Source organism: Oncorhynchus keta, unplaced genomic scaffold (assembly GCF_023373465.1).
Source record: "Oncorhynchus keta strain PuntledgeMale-10-30-2019 unplaced genomic scaffold, Oket_V2 Un_contig_18187_pilon_pilon, whole genome shotgun sequence".
Taxonomy (NCBI): domain Eukaryota; kingdom Metazoa; phylum Chordata; class Actinopteri; order Salmoniformes; family Salmonidae; genus Oncorhynchus; species Oncorhynchus keta.
In genome coordinates this window covers 12501-31647 of record NW_026280785.1, presented here as the reverse complement: position 1 = coordinate 31647, position 19147 = coordinate 12501, and the positions used below count along the sequence as shown (strand labels likewise).

The 19147-nt window shown below is 47.1% G+C and overlaps 1 protein-coding gene and 1 long non-coding RNA gene across 4 annotated transcripts in view; one reads left to right on the top strand and one right to left on the bottom strand.

Moving 5' to 3' along the window:
* The first annotated feature begins 1137 nt into the window (after positions 1 to 1137).
* LOC118382506 (arfaptin-2-like) overlaps positions 1138 to 19147 on the top strand; it is a 24589-nt gene continuing 6579 nt past the window's right edge. The window contains 5 exon segments of the mRNA XM_052503883.1: positions 1138 to 1415; positions 5299 to 5472; positions 5474 to 5521; positions 6039 to 6061; positions 6063 to 6194. Coding sequence (XP_052359843.1) covers positions 1308 to 1415; positions 5299 to 5472; positions 5474 to 5521; positions 6039 to 6061; positions 6063 to 6194 — 485 coding nt within the window. The 5' untranslated portion in view covers positions 1138 to 1307.
* LOC127920044 (uncharacterized) lies at positions 1770 to 4905 on the bottom strand. Of its 3 annotated transcripts, XR_008104926.1 has the most exons (5): positions 4814 to 4905; positions 4391 to 4621; positions 3817 to 3891; positions 2901 to 3671; positions 1770 to 2456 (listed from the first exon to the last, which is right to left on the bottom strand). It is a non-coding gene; the product is annotated as an uncharacterized LOC127920044 (long non-coding RNA). The 3 variants fall into 3 exon arrangements; XR_008104928.1 differs by lacking the exons at positions 4391 to 4621; positions 4814 to 4905 and adding an exon at positions 4017 to 4113 and having other exon boundaries at positions 3817 to 3910; XR_008104927.1 differs by lacking the exons at positions 4391 to 4621; positions 4814 to 4905 and adding an exon at positions 4036 to 4113 and having other exon boundaries at positions 3817 to 3910.

Below are 19147 nucleotides of genomic sequence, written 5' to 3'. Positions count from 1 at the left end.
TCTCACAGTAAATACATACTGTGTGAATCCCAAATGTCACTCTATTCCCTACTTGAGGCCCTAGTGGCTCCTCTGGTCTAAAGTAGTGCACTGTCCCTCCTCCTCCTCCTCTCCATCCCTCCCTGTCCCTCCTCCTCCTCCCCCTCTCCAACCCTCCCTGTTCCTCCTCTCCAACCCTCCCTGTCCCTCCTCCTCCTCTCCATCCCTCCCCTTGTCCCTCCTCCTCCTCCTCCTACCTCTCCATCCCTCCCTGTCCCTCCTCCTCCTCCTCTCCAACCCTCCCTGTTCCTCCTCTCTCCAACCCCTCCCTGTCCCTCCCTCTCCAACCCTCCCTGTCCCTCCTCCTCCTCTCCAACCCTCCCTGTCCCTCTGCCTCCTCCTCTCCTTAACCCTCCCTGTCCCTCTCTTCTCCTCCTCTCCAACCCTCCCTGTCCCTCCTTCCCTCCTCTCCAACCCTCCCTTGTCCCTCCTTCCCTCCTTCTCCAACCCTCCCTGTCCCTCCTTCCCCTCCTCTCCAACCCTCCCCTGTCCCTCCTTCCCTCCTCTCTCCAACCCTCCCTTGTCCCTCCTTCCCCTCCTCTTCCAACCCTCCCTGTCCCTCCTCCTCCCTCCTCTCCAACCCTCCCTGTCCCTCCTTCCTCTCCTCTCCAACCCTCCCCTGTCCCTCCTTCCCTCCTCCTCCTCCAACCCTCCCTGTCCCTCCTTCCCTCCTCTCCAACCCTCCCTGTCCCTCCTTCCCTCCTCTCCAACCCTCCCTGTCTCTCCTTTCCCTCCTCTCCAACCCTCCCTGTCCCTCCTCCTCCTCCTCTCCAACCCTCCCTGTCCCTCCTTCCCCTCCTCTCCAACCCTCCCTGTCCCTCCTTCCCCTCCTCTCCAACCCTCCCTGTCCTCCTCCTTCCCTCCTCTCCAACCCTCCCTGTCCATCCTTCCCCTCCTCTCCAACCCTCCCTGTCCCTCCTTCCCCTCCTCTCCAACCCTCCCTGTCCCTCCTTCCCTCCTCTCCAACCCTCCCTGCTCTCTCCTTCCTCCTCTCCAACCCTCCCTGTCCCTCCTTCCCCTCCTCTCCAACCCTCCCTGTCCCTCCTCCTCCTCCTCCTCTCCAACCCTCCCTGTCCCTCTTTCTCCTCCTCTCCAACCCTCCCTGTCCCTCCTTCCCCTCCTCTCCAACCCTCCCTGTCCCTCCTTCCCCTCCTCTCCAACCCTCCCTGTCCCTCCTTCCCCTCCTCTCCAACCCTCCCTGTCCCTCCTTCCCCTCCTCCCTGTCCCGCCTCCTCCTTCCCCTCCTCCTCTTCCTCCCAGGTTCCAGTATGCAGGACAGTAGAAGCAGCAGTTCCACGACTGCAGAGGAGGCCTCCAGAGGAGTGGCTGTAGAGAAACTGGACTTCATGAAGCAATGGGGCCTCAACACCTACAAGGTACTGTAATCTACCTCAACACCTACAAGGTACTGTAATCTACCTCAACGCCTACAAGGTACTGTAATCTACCTCAACACCTACAAGGTACTGTAATCTACCTCAACACCTATAACTTACCTCAACACCTACAAAGTACTGTAATCTACTCAACACCTACAAGGTATACTGTAATCACTCAACACCAGAATCACCTCCTCAACACCTATAATCTAAATTCTCAACACCTATAATCTACCTCAACACCTATAATCTACCGTAATCTACCAACGCCTACAAGGTACTGTAATCTACCTCAACGCCTACAAGGTGCTGTAATCTACCTCAACGCCTACAAGGTGCTGTAATCCTCAACGCCTACAAGGTCCTGTAATCTACCTCGACACCTATAATCTACCTCAACACCTACAAGGTACTGTAATCTACCTCAACACCTATAATCTACCTCAACACCTATAATCTACCTCAACACCTACAATCTACCTCAACACCTACAAGGTGCTGTAATCTACCTCAACGCCTACAAGGTACTGTAATCTACCTCAACACCTACAAGGTACGGTAATCTACCTCAATGCCTACAAGGTCCTATAATCTACCTCGACACCTATAATCTACCTCAACACCTACAAGGTACTGTAATCTACCTCAACACCTATAATCTACCTCAACACCTATAATCTACCTCAACACCTATAATCTACCTCAACACCTACAATCTACCTCAACACCTACAAGGTGCTGTAATCTACCTCAACGCCTACAAGGTACTGTAATCTACCTCAACACCTACAATCTACCTCAACACCTACAAGGTGCTGTAATCTACCCCAACACCTACAAGGTACTGTAATCTACCTCAACACCTACAATCTACCTCAACGCCTACAAGGTGCTGTAATCTACCTCAACGCCTACAAGGTACTGTAATCTACCTCAACGCCGACAAGGTCCTATAATCTACCTCAACGCCGACAAGGTCCTATAATCTACCTCGACACCTATAATCTACCTCAACACCTACAAGGTACTGTAATCTACCTCAACGCCTACAAGGTCCTAGCACCCACCCAACGTCTACAAGGTCCTATAATCTACCTCAACGCCACAAGGTACTGTTGTCTACCTCAACACCTACAAGGTACTGTAATCTACCTCAACGCCTACAAGGTACTGTAATCTACCTCAACACCTATAATCTACCTCAACACCTACAAGGTACTGTAATCTACCTCCAACGCCTACAAGTTACTGTAATCTACCTCAACACCTATAATCTACTCCTCAACACCTACACGGTACTGTAATCTACCTCAACACCTATAATCTACCTCAACACCTACAAGGTGCTGTAATCTACCTCAACACCTACAAGGTGCTGTAATCTACCTCAACACCTATAATCTACCTCAGCACCTACAAGGTACTGTAATCTACCTCGACACCTATAATCTACCTCAACACCTACAAGGTACTGTAATCTACCTCAACACCTATAATCTACCTCAACACCTACAAGGTGCTGTAATCTACCTCAACACCTATAATCTACCTCAACACCTACAAGGTACTGTAATCTACCTCAACACCTACAAGGTACTGTAATCTACCTCAACACCTATAATCTACCTCAACACCTATAATCTACCTCAACACCTACAAGGTGCTGTAATCTACCTCGACGCCTACACGGTACTGTAATCTACCTCAACACCTACAAGGTTCTGTAATCTACCTCAACACCTACAAGGTGCTGTAATCTACCTCAACACCTATAATCTACCTCAACACCTACAAGGTACTGTAATCGACCTCAACACCTATAATCTACCTCAACACCTATAATCTACCTCAACACCTACAAGGTACTGTAATCTACCTCAACACCTACAAGGTACTGTAATCTACCTCAACACCTACAAGGTACTGTAATCTACCTCAACGCCTACAAGGTACTGTAATCTACCTCAACGCCTACAAGGTACTGTAATCTACCTCAACGCCTACAAGGTACTGTAATCTACCTCAACGCCTACAAGGTACTGTAATCTACCTCAACGCCTACAAGGTGCTGTAATCTACCTCAACGCCTACAAGGTGCTGTAATCTACCTCAACGCCTACAAGGTGCTGTAATCTACCTCAACGCCTACAAGGTGCTGTAATCTACCTCAACGCCTACAAGGTGCTGTAATCTACCTCAACGCCTACAAGGTACTGTAATCTACCTCAACGCCTACAAGGTACTGTAATCTACCTCAACGCCTACAAGGTACTGTAATCTACCTCAACGCCTACAAGGTACTGTAATCTACCTCAACGCCTACAAGGTACTGTAATCTACCTCAACGCCTACAAGGTACTGTAATCTACCTCAACGCCTACAAGGTCCTATAATCTACCTCGACACCTATAATCTACCTCAACACCTACAAGGTACTGTAATCTACCTCAACACCTATAATCTACCTCAACACCTATAATCTACCTCAACACCTACAAGGTGCTGTAATCTACCTCAACGCCTACAAGGTCCTATAATCTACCTCGACACCTATAATCTACCTCAACACCTACAAGGTACTGTAATCTACCTCAACACCTATAATCTACCTCAACACCTACAATCTACCTCAACACCTACAAGGTGCTGTAATCTACCTCAACGCCTACAAGGTACTGTAATCTACCTCAACACCTACAATCTACCTCAACACCTACAAGGTGCTGTAATCTACCTCAACACCTACAAGGTACTGTAATCTACCTCAACACCTATAATCTACCTCAACACCTACAAGGTACTGTAATCTACCTCAACACCTATAATCTACCTCAACACCTACAAGGTACTGTAATCTACCTCAACGCCTACAAGGTACTGTAATCTACCTCAACACCTATAATCTACCTCAACACCTATAATCTACCTCAACACCTATAATCTACCTCAACACCTATAATCTACCTCAACACCTACAAGGTGCTGTAATCTACCTCAACACCTATAATCTACCTCAACACCTACAAGGTACTGTAATCTACCTCAACACCTACAAGGTACTGTAATCTACCTCAACACCTATAATCTACCTCAACACCTACAAGGTACTGTAATCTACCTCAACACCTATAATCTACCTCAACACCTACAAGGTACTGTAATCTACCTCAACACCTACAAGGTACTGTAATCTACCTCAACACCTATAATCTACCTCAACACCTATAATCTACCTCAACACCTACAAGGTACTGTAATCTACCTCAACACCTACAAGGTGCTGTAATCTACCTCAACACCTATAATCTACCTCAACACCTACAAGGTACTGTAATCTACCTCAACACCTATAATCTACCTCAACACCTACAAGGTACTGTAATCTACCTCAACACCTACAAAGTACTGTAATCTACCTCAACACCTACAAGGTACTGCAGTCTGCATGCGTGTCAATATCTGGGTCTACCTGTAACAGAACACTTAGACACCCTAATTAAAGGCCCATACACAAGGGACTCAACACCTACAAGGTATCACAATGTACCGCTCTTTGTTAGTCTACATGTTGACATACCTGAACACACCTGAGAAGACACATACACCTACAATATATCTGACTGAATATATTAGGCTACCTGTGTTCACTTACCTGTGTCAGAATACCTGTGTTCACTTACCTGTGTCAGAATACCTGTGTTCACTTACCTGTGTCAGAATACCTGTGTTCACTTACCTGTGTCAGAATATCTGTGTCTGTATTTAGAATACCTAGAGCCACACATACCTCTAGTACGACACCTGTCTGTGTTCTCATCCTCTCTCTCTCCCTCCTCCTGCTTCTCTCTCCTTCCTTGCTTCCCTCCCTCGTTCTCTCCAGTGCACTAAACAGATGATCGCAGAGCGGTTTGGTCGTGGTTCTCGGACTGTGGATCTAGAACTGGAGGCTCAGATAGAAGTTCTCCGGGACACCAAGAGGAAGTATGAGACTGTGCTGCGACTGGCCAGAGCCCTGACCAATCACTTGTACAGCATGGTGCAGACGCAACACGCCCCTCGGGGACACCTTCACCGACCTCAGCCTGAAATCACCTGAACTACGAGTGAGAACCTGACCTATAACCTCTAGGCTAATCCCAGACCCCTAACCCAGAAATCACATGAACTACGAGTGAGAACCTGACCTATAACCTCTAGGCTAATCCCAGACCCCTAACCCAGAAATCACATGAACTACAGGTGAGAACCTGACCTATAGCCTCTAGGCTAATCCCAGACCCCTAACCTCCAACCCAGAAATCACATGAACTACAGGTGAGAACCTGACCTATAGCCTCTAGGCTAATCCCAGACCCCTAACCTCCAACCCAGAAATCACCTGAACTACTGGTTAGAACATGACCCCTAACCCAGGCCCATCAGCCAGAAATCACCTTTAACCCCTGACCTGTAACCCCTGACCTTAAATCAAGAGGTAGGGCTGTCACTTAACACTGTTTGGTCTTTGTGGGTTTTAGCTCAGGTGATTTCTTTGAATACATTGGTTGATTTGTTGGTTGGACTGATTGATGTATTGGTTGATTTGATCAGTGTGTGTGTTTCTAATGATGTTTCCTACAGGATGAGTTTGGGTACAACGCAGAGACAGAAGTTATTATGCAAGAACGGAGAGACACTGCTAGGAGCCATCAACTTCTTTGTGTCCAGCATCAATACACTGGTTAACAAGACCATGGAGGATACGCTGATGACCATCAAGATGTACGAGGCTGCTAGGTAACGCACACCACCGTCTCCATGGCAGATCTTAAGGGAAGACCGTGCCCAGACAGTCTGTTCCAGCCAGGCAGTACTGAGTTTCTGAGTTGTCTCTTGTCTCCTCTCTGTCAGGTTGTAGTTGTCTCGTCTCCTCTCTGTCAGGTTGGAGTTGTCTTGTCTTTCGTCTCCTCCTCTCGTCTCCTCTCCGTCAGGTTGGGTTGTCTCTCGTCTCCTCCCTCTCGCTCTCTCTGTCAGGTTGGAGTTGTCTCGTCTCCTCCTCTCGCTCTCTCTGTCAGGTTGGAGTTGTCTCGTCTCCTCCTCTCGCTCTCTCTGTCAGGTTGTAGTTGTCTCTCGTCTCCTCCTCTCGCTCTCTCTGTCAGGTTGTAGTTGTCTCTCGTCTCCTCCTCTCGCTCTGTCTGTCAGGTTGTAGTTGTCTCTTGTCTCCTCTCTGTCAGGTTGGAGTTGTCTCTTGTCTCCTCTCTGTCAGGTTGCTAGTTGTCTCGTCTCCTCTCTGTCAGGTTGGAGTTGTCTTGTCTTTCGTCTCCTCCTCTCGTCTCCTCTCCGTCAGGTTGGGTTGTCTCTCGTCTCCTCCTCTCGCTCTCTCTGTCAGGTTGGAGTTGTCTCGTCTCCTCCTCTCGCTCTCTCTGTCAGGTTGGGTTGTCTCGTCTCCTCCTCTCGCTCTCTCTGTCAGGTTGTAGTTGTCTCTTGTCTCCTCCTCTCGCTCTCTCTGTCAGGTTGTAGTTGTCTCTCGTCTCCTCCTCTCGCTCTGTCTGTCAGTTGTAGTTGTCTCTTGTCTCCTCTCTGTCAGGTTGGAGTTGTCTCTCGTCTCCTCCTCTCGCTCTCTCTGTCAGGTTGTAGTTGTCTCTCGTCTCCTCCTCTCGCTCTGTCTGTCAGGTTGTAGTTGTCTCTTGTCTCCTCTCTGTCAGGTTGGAGTTGTCTCTTGTCTCCTCTCTGTCAGGTTGGAGTTGTCTCTCGTCTCCTCTCTGTCAGGTTGGAGTTGTCTCTCGTCTCCTCTCTGTCAGGTTAGAGTTGTCTCTCGTCTCCTCTCTGTCAGGTTGGAGTTGTCTCTTGTCTCCTCTCTGTCAGGTTGGAGTTGTCTCTTGTCTCCTCTCTGTCAGGTTGGAGTTGTCTCTTGTCTCCTCTCTGTCAGGTTGGAGTTGTCTTGTCTCTTGTCTCCTCTCTGTCAGGTTGGAGTTGTCTCGTCTCCTCCTCTCGCTCTCTCTGTCAGGTTGGAGTTGTCTCTTGTCTCCTCTCTGTCAGGTTGGAGTTGTCTCTCGTCTCCTCTCTCGCTCTCTCTGTCAGGTTGTAGTTGTCTCTTTTCTTCTCTCTGTCAGGTTGGAGTTGTCTCTCGTCTCCTCTCTGTCAGGTTGGAGTTGTCTCGTCTCCTCCTCTCGCTCTCTCTGTCAGGTTGTAGTTGTCTCTTTTCTTCTCTCTGTCAGGTTGGAGTTGTCTCTCGTCTCCTCTCTGTCAGGTTGTAGTTGTCTCTTGTCTCCTCTCTGTCAGGTTGGAGTTGTCTCCTCGTCTCCTCCTCTCGCTCTCTCTGTCAGGTTGGAGTTGTCTCTCATCTCCTCTCTGTCAGGTTGGAGTTGTCTCTCATCTCCTCTCTGTCAGGTTGGAGTTGTCTCTCGTCTCCTCTGTCAGGTTGGAGTTGTCTCTCGTCTCCTCTCTGTCAGGTTGGAGTTGTCTCTCGTCTCCTCTCTGTCAGGTTGGAGTTGTCTCTCGTCTCCTCTCTGTCAGGTTGGGTTGTCTCTCGTCTCCTCTCTGTCAGGTTGGAGTTGTCTCTCGTCTCCTCTCTGTCAGGGTTGGAGTTGTCTCTCGTCTCATCCTCACTCTCTGTCAGGTTGGAGTTGTCTCTCGTCTCATCCTCTCGCTCTCTCTGTCAGGTTGAGTTGTCTCGTCTCCTCCTCTCACTCTCTCTGTCAGGTTGGAGTTGTCTCTCGTCTCCTCCTCTCACTCTCTCTGTCAGGTTGTAGTTGTCTCTCGTCTCCTCCTCTCGCTTTCTCTGTCAGGTTGTAGTTGTCTCGTCTCCTCCTCTCGCTCTCTCTGTCAGGTTGTAGTTGTCTCGTCTCCTCCTCTCACTCTCTCTGTCAGGTTGGAGTTGTCTCGTGTCTCCTCTCTGTCAGGTTGGAGTTGTCTCTCGTCTCCTCTCTGTCAGGTTGTAGTTGTCTCTCGTCTCCTCTCTGTCAGGTTGTAGTTGTCTCTCGTCTCCTCTCTGTCAGGTTGTAGTTGTCTCTCGTCTCCTCTCTGTCAGGTTGTAGTTGTCTCTCGTCTCCCTCTCTGTCAGGTTGGAGTTGTCTCTCGTCTCCTCTGTCAGGTTGGAGTTGTCTCTCGTCTCCTCTCTGTCAGGTTGGAGTTGTCTCTCGTCTCCTCTCTGTCAGGTTGGAGTTGTCTCTCGTCTCCTCTCTGTCAGGTTGGAGTTGTCTCTCGTCTCTCTCTGTCAGGTTGGAGTTGTCTCTCGTCTCCTCTCTGTCAGGTTGTAGTTGTCTCGTCTCCTCCTCTCACTCTCTCTGTCAGGTTAGGTTGTCTCTCGTCTCCTCCTCTCACTCTCTGTCAGGTTAGAGTTGTCTCTCGTCTCCTCTCTGTCAGGTTGTAGTTGTCTCTCGTCTCCTCTCTGTCAGGTTGGAGTTGTCTCTCGTCTCCTCTCTGTCAGGTTGTAGTTGTCTCTCGTCTCCTCTCTGTCAGGTTGTAGTTGTCTCTCGTCTGTCAGTTTGTAGTTGTCTCTCGTCTTCTCCTCTCGCTCTCTCTGTCAGGTTGGAGTTGTCTCTTGTCTCCTCTCTGTCAGGTTGGAGTTGTCTCTCGTCTCCTCTCTGTCAGGTTGGAGTTGTCTCGTCTCCTCCTCTCGCTCTCTCTGTTAGGTTGGAGTTGTCTCGTCTCCTCCTCTCGCTCTCTGTCAGGTTGGAGTTGTCTCCTCTCTGTCAGGTTGGAGTTGTCTCCTCTCTGTCAGGTTGGAGTTGTCTCTCTCTGTCAGGTTGGAGTTGTATCTCGTCTCCTCTCTGTCAGGTTGGAGTTGTCTCCTCTCTGTCAGGTTGGAGTTGTCTCCTCTCTGTCAGGTTGGAGTTGTCTCCTCTCTGTCAGGTTGGAGTTGTCTCCTCTCTGTCAGGTTGAGTTGTCTCCTCTCTGTCAGGTTGGAGTTGTCTCCTCTCTGTCAGGTTGGAGTTGTCTCCTCTCTGTCAGGTTGGAGTTGTCTCCTCTCTGTCAGGTTGGAGTTGTCTCCTCTCTGTCAGGTTGGAGTTGTCTCCTCTCTGTCAGGTTGGAGTTGTCTCCTCTCTGTCAGGTTGGAGTTGTCTCCTCTCTGTCAGGTTGGAGTTGTCTCCTCTCTGTCAGGTTGGAGTTGTCTCTCGTCTCCTCTCTGTCAGGTTGGAGTTGTCTCCTCTCTGTGAGGTTGGAGTTGTCTCCTCTCTGTCAGGTTGGAGTTGTCTCTCGTCTCCTCTCTGTGAGGTTGGGTTGTCTCGCGTCTCCTCTCTGTCAGGTTGGAGTTGTCTCTCTCTGTCAGGTTGGAGTTGTCTCGCGTCTCCTCTCTGTCAGGTTGGAGTTGTCTCCTCTCTGTCAGGCTGGAGTTGTCTCTCGTCTCCTCTCTGTCAGGTTGGAGTTGTCTCTCGTCTCCTCTCTGTCAGGTTGGAGTTGTCTCGCGTCTCCTCTCTGTCAGGTTGGAGTTGTCTCCTCTCTGTCAGGTTGGAGTTGTCTCTCTCTGTCAGGTTGGAGTTGTCTCTCGTCTCCTCTCTGTGAGGTTGGAGTTGTCTCGCGTCTCCTCTCTGTCAGGTTGGAGTTGTCTCCTCTCTGTCAGGTTGGAGTTGTCTCGTCTCCTCTCTGTCAGGTTGGAGTTGTCTCTCTCTGTGAGGTTGAGTTGTCTCCTCTCTGTCAGGTTGGAGTTGTCTCTCGTCTCCTCTCTCTGTCAGGTTGGAGTTGTCTCTCGTCTCCTCTCTGTGAGGTTGGAGTTGTCTCGCGTCTCCTCTCTGTCAGGTTGGAGTTGTCTCTCGTCTCATCCTCACTCTCTCTGTCAGGTTGGAGTTGTCTCTCGTCTCATCCTCTCGCTCTCTGTCAGGTTGGAGTTGTCTCTCGTCTCCTCCTCTCACTCTCTGTCAGGTTGTAGTTGTCTCGTCTCCTCCTCTCGCTTTCTCTGTCAGGTTGGAGTTGTCTCGTCTCCTCCTCTCACTCTCTCTGTCAGGTTGGAGTTGTCTCTCGTCTCCTCTCTGTCAGGTTGTAGTTGTCTCTCGTCTCCTCTCTGTCAGGTTGGAGTTGTCTCTCGTCTCCTCTCTGTCAGGTTGGAGTTGTCTCTCGTCTCCTCTCTGTCAGGTTGGAGTTGTCTCTCGTCTCCTCTCTGTCAGGTTGGAGTTGTCTCTCGTCTCCTCTCTGTCAGGTTGTAGTTGTCTCTCGTCTCCTCTCTGTCAGGTTGTAGTTGTCTCTCGTCTCCTCCTCTCACTCTCTCTGTCAGGTTGGAGTTGTCTCTGTCTCCTCCTCTCACTCTCTCTGTCAGGTTGGAGTTGTCTCTCATCTCCTCCTCTCACTCTCTCTGTCAGGTTAGAGTTGTCTCTCGTCTCCTCTCTGTCAGGTTGTAGTTGTCTCTCGTCTCCTCTCTGTCAGGTTGTAGCTGTCTCTCGTCTCTCTCTGTCAGGTTGGAGTTGTCTCGTCTCCTCCTCTCGCTCTCTGTTAGGTTGGAGTTGTCTCGTCTCCTCCTCTCGCTCTCTCTGTCAGGTTGGAGTTGTCTCTCTCGCAGGTGGAGTTGTCTCTCTGTCAGGTTGGAGTTGGAGTTGTCTCCTCTCTGTCAGGTTGGGTTGTCTCCTCTCTGTCAGGTTGGAGTTGTCTCCTCTCTGTCAGGTTGGAGTTGTCTCCTCTCTGTCAGGTTGGAGTTGTCTCCTCTCTGTCAGGTTGGAGTTGTCTCCTCTGTCAGGTTGGAGTTGTCTCCTCTCTGTCAGGTTGGAGTTGTCTCCTCTGTCAGGTTGGAGTTGTTGTCTCCTCTCTGTCAGGTTGGAGTTGTCTCCTCTCTGTCAGGTTGGAGTTATCTCCTCTCTGTCAGGTTGGAGTTGTCTCTCTCTGTCAGGTTGGAGTTGTCTCCTCTCTGTCAGGTTGGAGTTGTCTCCTCTCTGTCAGGTTGGAGTTGTCTCTGTCAGGTTGGAGTTGTCTCTCTGTCAGGTTGGAGTTGTCTCCTCTCTGTCAGGTTGGAGTTGTCTCCTCTCTGTCAGGTTGGAGTTGTCTTGGGTTGTCCTCTCTGTCAGGTTGGAGTTGTCTCCTCTCTGTCAGGTTGGAGTTGTCTCCTCTCTGTCAGGTTGGAGTTTGTCTCACCTCTCTGTCAGGTTGGAGTTGTCTCTCTCTGTCAGGTTGGAGTTGTCTCCTCTCTGTCCGGAGTTGGAGTTGTCTCCTCTCTGTCAGGTTGGAGTTGTCTCCTCTCTCTGTCAGGTTGGAGTTGTCTCCTCTGTCAGGTTGGAGTTGTCTCCTCTCTGTCAGGTTGGAGTTGTCTCCTCTCTGTCAGGTTGGAGTTGTCTCCTGTCAGGTTGGGTTGTCTCTGTCAGGTTGGAGTTGTCTCCTCTCTGTCAGGTTGAGTTGTCTCCTCTGTCAGGTTGGAGTTGTCTCCTCTCTGAGGTTGGAGTTGTCTCGCCTCCTCTCTGTCAGGTTGGAGTTGTCTCCTCTCTCTCTGTCAGGTTGGAGTTGTCCTCCTCTCTGTCAGGTTGAGTTGTCTCCTCTCTGTCAGGTTGGAGTTGTCTCCTCTCTGTCAGGTTGGAGTTGTCTCTGTCAGGCTGGAGTTGTCTCTGCCTCCTCTCTGTCAGGTTGGAGTTGTCTCTCTGTCAGGTTGGAGTTGTCTCCTCTCCCTCTCTGTCAGGTTGGAGTTGTCTCGCGTCTCCTCTCTGTCAGGTTGGAGTTGTCTCCTCTCTGTCAGGTTGGAGTTGTCTCCTCCTCTCTGTCAGGTTGGAGTTGTCTCTGCGTCTCCTCTGTCAGGTTGGAGTTGTCTCCTCTCTGTCAGGTTGGAGTTGTCTCCTCTCTGTCAGGTTGGAGTTGTCTCTCGTCTCCTCTCTGTCAGGTTGGCATGGGAAACATGTTAACATTTACAAAGCAAGTGAAATAAACAATAAAAACATTACATTCAAAAAAAGTTCCATAAGAATAAAGACATTTCAAAATGTCCTATTATATTTAAAGTACAAAAGGGAAACTAAATATGGGTTGTATTTACAATGTTGTTTGTTCTTCACTGGTTGCCCTTTTCTTGCGGCAACAGGTCACAAATCTTGCTGCTGTGATGGCACACTGTGGAATTTCACCCAGTAGATATGGGAGTTTATCAATATTGGGTCAGTCACAGTGGTCAGGTATTCTGCCACTATGTACTCTCTGTTTAGGGCCAAATAGCATTCTAGTTTGCTCTGTTTTTTGGTAATTCTTTCCAATGTGTCAAGTAATTATTTTTGTTTTGTCATGATTTGCTTGGGTCTAATTGTGTTGCTGTCATGGGGCTCTGTGGGGTCTGTTTGTGTTTGTGAACAGAGCCCCAGGACCAGCTTGCTTAGGGGACTCTTCTCCAGGTTCATCTCTCTGTAGGTGATGGCTTTGTTATGGAAGGTTTGGGAATCGCTTCCTTTTAGGTGGTTGTAGAATTTAACAACTCTTTTCTGGATTTTGATAATTAGTGGGTATCGGCCTAATTCTGCTCTGCATGCATTATTTGGTGCTCTACGTTGTACACGGAGGATATTTTTTGCAGAATTCTGCAAGCAGAGTCTCAATTTGGTGTTTGTCCCATTTTGTGAAGTCTTGGTTGGTTAGCGGACCCCAGACCTCACAACCATAAAGGACAATGGGCTCTATGACTGATTCAAGTATTTTTAGCCAGATCGTAATTGGTATGTCGAATGGTTGTGTTGGTATGGTATGTTCCTTTTGATGGCATAGAATGCCCTTCTTGCATTGTCTCTCAGATCGTTCACAGCTTTGTGGAAGTTACCTGTGGCGCTGATGTTCAGGCCAAGGTATGTATAGTTTTTTTTGTGTGCTCTAGGGCAACAGTGTCTAGATGGAATTTGTATTTGTGGTCCTGGTGACTGGACCTTTTTGGAGCACCATTATTTTGGTCTTACTGAGATTTACTGTCAAGGCCCAGGTCTGACAGAATCTGTGCATAAGATCTAGGTGCTGCTGTAGGCAGAAGCACCAGATCATCAGCAAACAGCAGACATTTGACTTCGGATTTTAATAGGGGAGGCCGGGTGCTGCAGACTGTTCTAATGCCCTCACCAATTCATTGATATATATATATATGTTGAAGAGTGGGTTTTAAGCTGCACCCTGTCTCACCCCATGACCCTGTGTGAAGAGATAAGAAATATGTGGGTTTTTGCCAATTTTAACTGCACACTTGTTGTTTGTGTACATGGATTGTATAATGTCGTATGTTTTACCCCCAACACCACTTTCCATCAGTTTGTATAGCAGACCCTCATGCCAAATTGAGTCAAATGATCTTCTGAAATGAACAAACCATGAGAAGACTTTGCCTTGGTTTTGTTTTTGTTTGGTTGTCAATTAGGTGTGCAGGGTGAATACGTGGTCTGTTGTACGGTAATTTGGTAAAAGCTCATTTGACATTTGTTCAGTACATTGTTTTCATTGAGGAAATGTACTAGTCTGCTGTTAATGATAATGCAGAGGATTTTCCCAAGGTTGTTGTTGACGCATATCCCACGGTAGTTATTGGGGTCAAATTTGTCTCCACTTTTGTGGATTGGGGTGATCAGTCGTAGTTTTGGGGAAGATGCCAGAGCTGGGAGGATCGTGTTAAGGAGTTTAAGTATGGACAATTGGAATTTGTGGTCTGTATTTGATCATTTCATTAAGGATACCATCAACACCACAGACTTTTTGGGTTGGAGGGTTTGTATGTTGTCCTGTAGTTTATTCGAGGTAATTGGATAATCCAGTGGGTTCTGTTAGTCTTTAATAACTGATTCTAAGATATGTTTTTGCTCTTTATTCTTTATAGAGCCAAAAAAGATTGGAGAAGTGGTTTACCCATACATCTTCATTTTGCATAGATAATTCTTTGTGTTGTTTGTTTAGTGTTTTCCCAGAAGTGGTTAGAGTCTATGGATTCTTCAATTACATTGAGCTGATTTCTGACGGCTTTTCCTTCTTTTTTCCGTAGTGTATTTCTGTAGTTTTAGTGATTCACCATAGTGAAGGCGAGACTCAGGTTTTCTGGGTCTCTATGTTTTTGGTTGGACAGGTTTCTCAAGTTCTTTCTTTAGGTTTTTGCATTCTTCATCAAACCATTTGTCATTGTTGTTTCTTCGGGAGCTATAGGAGGAAATGTTTCTCTCTTAATATAATTTCCTTTTGAAAATCAAATGTTATTTGTCACATGCGCCGAATACTACAACCTTACAGTAAAATGCTTACGTACAAACCCCTAACCAACCAAAAATGTTTTCAGGCTAAACATTACTCACTCAGTTCCAGGTTGGATGGTGTTTTCAGGCTAAACATTACTCACTCAGTTCCAGGTTGGATGGTGTTTTCAGGCTAAACATTACTCACTCAGTTCCAGGTTGGATGGTGTTTTCAGGCTAAACATTACTCACTCAGTTCCAGGTTGGATGGTGTTTTCAGGCTAAACATTACTCACTCAGTTCCAGGTTGGATGGTGTTTTCAGGCTAAACATTACTCACTCAGTTCCAGGTTGGATGGTGTTTTCAGGCTAAACATTACTCACTCAGTTCCAGGTTGGATGGTGTTTTCAGGCTAAACATTACTCACTCAGTTCCAGGTTGGATGGTGTTTTCAGGCTAAACATTACTCACTCAGTTCCAGGTTGGATGGTGTTTTCAGGCTAAACATTACTCACTCAGTTCCAGGTTGGATGGTGTTTTCAGGCTAAACATTACTCACTCAGTTCCAGGTTGGATGGTGTTTTCAGGCTAAACATTACTCACTCAGTTCCTGGTTGGATGGTGTTTTCAGGCTAAACATTACTCACTCAGTTCCTGGTTGGATGGTGTTTTCAGGCTAAACATTACTCACTCAGTTCCAGGTTGGATGGTGTTTTCAGGCTAAACATTACTCACTCAGTTCCAGGTTGGATGGTGTTTTCAGGCTAAACATTACTCACTCAGTTCCAGGTTGATGGTGTTTTCAGGCTAAACATTACTCACTCAGTTCCAGGTTGGATGGTGTTTTCAGGCTAAACATTACTCACTCAGTTCCAGGTTGGATGGTGTTTTCAGGCTAAACATTACTCACTCAGTTCCAGGTTGGATGGTGTTTTCAGGCTAAACATTACTCACTCAGTTCCAGGTTGGATGGTGTTTTCAGGCTAAACATTACTCACTCAGTTCCAGGTTGGATGGTGTTTTCAGGCTAAACATTACTCACTCAGTTCCAGGTTGGATGGTGTTTTCAGGCTAAACATTACTCACTCAGTTCCAGGTTGGATGGTGTTTTCAGGCTAAACATTACTCACTCAGTTCCAGGTTGGATGGTGTTTTCAGGCTAAACATTACTCACTCAGTTCCAGGTTGGATGGTGTTTTCAGGCTAAACATTACTCACTCAGTTCCTGGTTGGATGGTGTTTTCAGGCTAAACATTACTCACTCAGTTCCTGGTTGGATGGTGTTTTCAGGCTAAACATTACTCACTCAGTTCCTGGTTGGATGGTGTTTTCAGGCTAAACATTACTCACTCAGTTCCAGGTTGGATGGTGTTTTCAGGCTAAACATTACTCACTCAGTTCCAGGTTGGATGGTGTTTTCAGGCTAAACATTACTCACTCAGTTCCAGGTTGGATGGTGTTTTCAGGCTAAACATTACTCACTCAGTTCCAGGTTGGATGGTGTTTTCAGGCTAAACATTACTCACTCAGTTCCAGGTTGGATGGTGTTTTCAGGCTAAACATTACTCACTCAGTTCCAGGTTGGATGGTGTTTTCAGGCTAAACATTACTCACTCAGTTCCAGGTTGGATGGTGTTTTCAGGCTAAACATTACTCACTCAGTTCCTGGTTGGATGGTGTTTTCAGGCTAAACATTACTCACTCAGTTCCTGGTTGGATGGTGTTTTCAGGCTAAACATTACTCACTCAGTTCCTGGTTGGATGGTGTTTTCAGGCTAAACATTACTCACTCAGTTCCAGGTTGGATGGTGTTTTCAGGCTAAACATTACTCACTCAGTTCCAGGTTGGATGGTGTTTTCAGGCTAAACATTACTCACTCAGTTCCAGGTTGGATGGTGTTTTCAGGCTAAACATTACTCACTCAGTTCCAGGTTGGATGGTGTTTTCAGGCTAAACATTACTCACTCAGTTCCAGGTTGGATGGTGTTTTCAGGGTTGGATGGTGTTTTCTAAACATTACTCACTCAGTTCCAGGTTGGATGGTGTTTTCAGGCTAAACATTACTCACTCAGTTCCAGGTTGGATGGTGTTTTCAGGCTAAACATTACTCACTCAGTTCCAGGTTGGATGGTGTTTTCAGGCTAAACATTACTCACTCAGTTCCAGGTTGGATGGTGTTTTCAGGCTAAACATTACTCACTCAGTTCCAGGTTGGATGGTGTTTTCAGGCTAAACATTACTCACTCAGTTCCAGGTTGGATGGTGTTTTCAGGCTAAACATTACTCACTCAGTTCCAGGTTGGATGGTGTTTTCAGGCTAAACATTACTCACTCAGTTCCAGGTTGGATGGTGTTTTCTAAACATTACTCACTCAGTTCCAGGTTGGATGGTGTTTTCAGGCTAAACATTACTCACTCAGTTCCAGGTTGGATGGTGTTTTCAGGCTAAACATTACTCACTCAGTTCCAGGTTGGATGGTGTTTTCAGGCTAAACATTACTCACTCAGTTCCAGGTTGGATGGTGTTTTCAGGCTAAACATTACTCACTCAGTTCCAGGTTGGATGGTGTTTTCAGGCTAAACATTACTCACTCAGTTCCAGGTTGGATGGTGTTTTCAGGCTAAACATTACTCACTCAGTTCCAGGTTGGATGGTGTTTTCAGGCTAAACATTACTCACTCAGTTCCAGGTTGGATGGTGTTTTCAGGCTAAACATTACTCACTCAGTTCCAGGTTGGATGGTGTTTTCAGGCTAAACATTACTCACTCAGTTCCAGGTTGGATGGTGTTTTCAGGCTAAACATTACTCACTCAGTTCCAGGTTGGATGGTGTTTTCAGGCTAAACTCACAGGTTGGATGGTGTTTTCAGGCTAAACATTACTCAGTTCCAGGTTGGATGGTGTTTTCAGGCTAAACATTACTCACTCAGTTCCAGGTTGGATGGTGTTTTCAGGCTAAACATTACTCACTCAGTTCCAGGTTGGATGGTGTTTTCAGGCTAAACATTACTCACTCAGTTCCAGGTTGGATGGTGTTTTCAGGCTAAACATTACTCACTCAGTTCCAGGTTGGATGGTGTTTTCAGGCTAAACATTACTCACTCAGTTCCAGGTTGGATGGTGTTTTCAGGCTAAACATTACTCACTCAGTTCCAGGTTGGATGGTGTTTTCAGGCTAAACATTACTCACTCAGTTCAGGCTAAACATTACTCACTCAGTTCCAGGTTGGATGGTGTTTTCAGGCTAAACATTACTCACTCAGTTCCTGGTTGGATGGTGTTTTCAGGCTAAACATTACTCACTCAGTTCCTGGTTGGATGGTGTTTTCAGGCTAAACATTACTCACTCAGTTCCTGGTTGGATGGTGTTTTCAGGCTAAACATTACTCACTCAGTTCCAGGTTGGATGGTGTTTTCAGGCTAAACATTACTCACTCAGTTCCAGGTTGGATGGTGTTTTCAGGCTAAACATTACTCACTCAGTTCCAGGTTGGATGGTGTTTTCAGGCTAAACATTACTCACTCAGTTCCAGGTTGGCTGGTGGATGGTTTTTCAGGCTAAACATTACTCACTCAGTTCCAGGTTGGATGGTGTTTTCAGGCTAAACATTACTCACTCAGTTCCAGGTTGGATGGTGTTTTCAGGCTAAACATTACTCACTCAGTTCCAGGTTGGATGGTGTTTTCAGGCTAAACATTACTCACTCAGTTCCTGGTTGGATGGTGTTTTCAGGCTAAACATTACTCACTCAGTTCCAGGTTGGATGGTGTTTTCAGGCTAAACATTACTCACTCAGTTCCAGGTTGGATGGTGTTTTCAGGCTAAACATTACTCACTCAGTTCCAGGTTGGATGGTGTTTTCAGGCTAAACATTACTCACTCAGTTCCAGGTTGGATGGTGTTTTCAGGCTAAACATTACTCACTCAGTTCCAGGTTGGATGGTGTTTTCAGGCTAAACATTACTCACTCAGTTCCAGGTTGGATGGTGTTTTCAGGCTAAACATTACTCACTCAGTTCCAGGTTGGATGGTGTTTTCAGGCTAAACATTACTCACTCAGTTCCTGGTTGGATGGTGTTTTCAGGTTTCTGTTGTTTTCCACAGCATTTGCTGTATATATTGGGAATGATAATCTTTGGTAGTTGTAAACCTTCCAGGTTATTCTGTAATTCCGTCCAAAATCAGGTTGTAGGTTTTGAGTTTTGATTTGGAGTGAAGGTTATGTTGTGGAGGGTAGTATCGTGTATATGTCCTGGTGACATAGTGTTGTGGAGGGTAGTATCCTGTATATGTCCTGGTGACATAGTGTTGTAGAGGGTAGTATCGTGTATATGTCCTGGTGACATAGTGTTGTAGAGGGTAGTATCCTGTATATGTCCTGGTGACATAGTGTTGTAGAGGGTAGTATCCTGTATATGTCCTGGTGACATAGTGTTGTAGAGGGTAGTATCCTGTATATGTCCTGGTGACATAGTGTTGTGGAGGGTAGTATCGTGTATATGTCCTGGTGACATAGTGTTGTAGAGGGTAGTATCCTGTATATGTCCTGGTGACATAGTGTTGTAGAGGGTAGTATCCTGTATATGTCCTGGTGACATAGTGTTGTAGAGGGTAGTATCCTGTATATGTCCTGGTGACATAGTGTTGTAGAG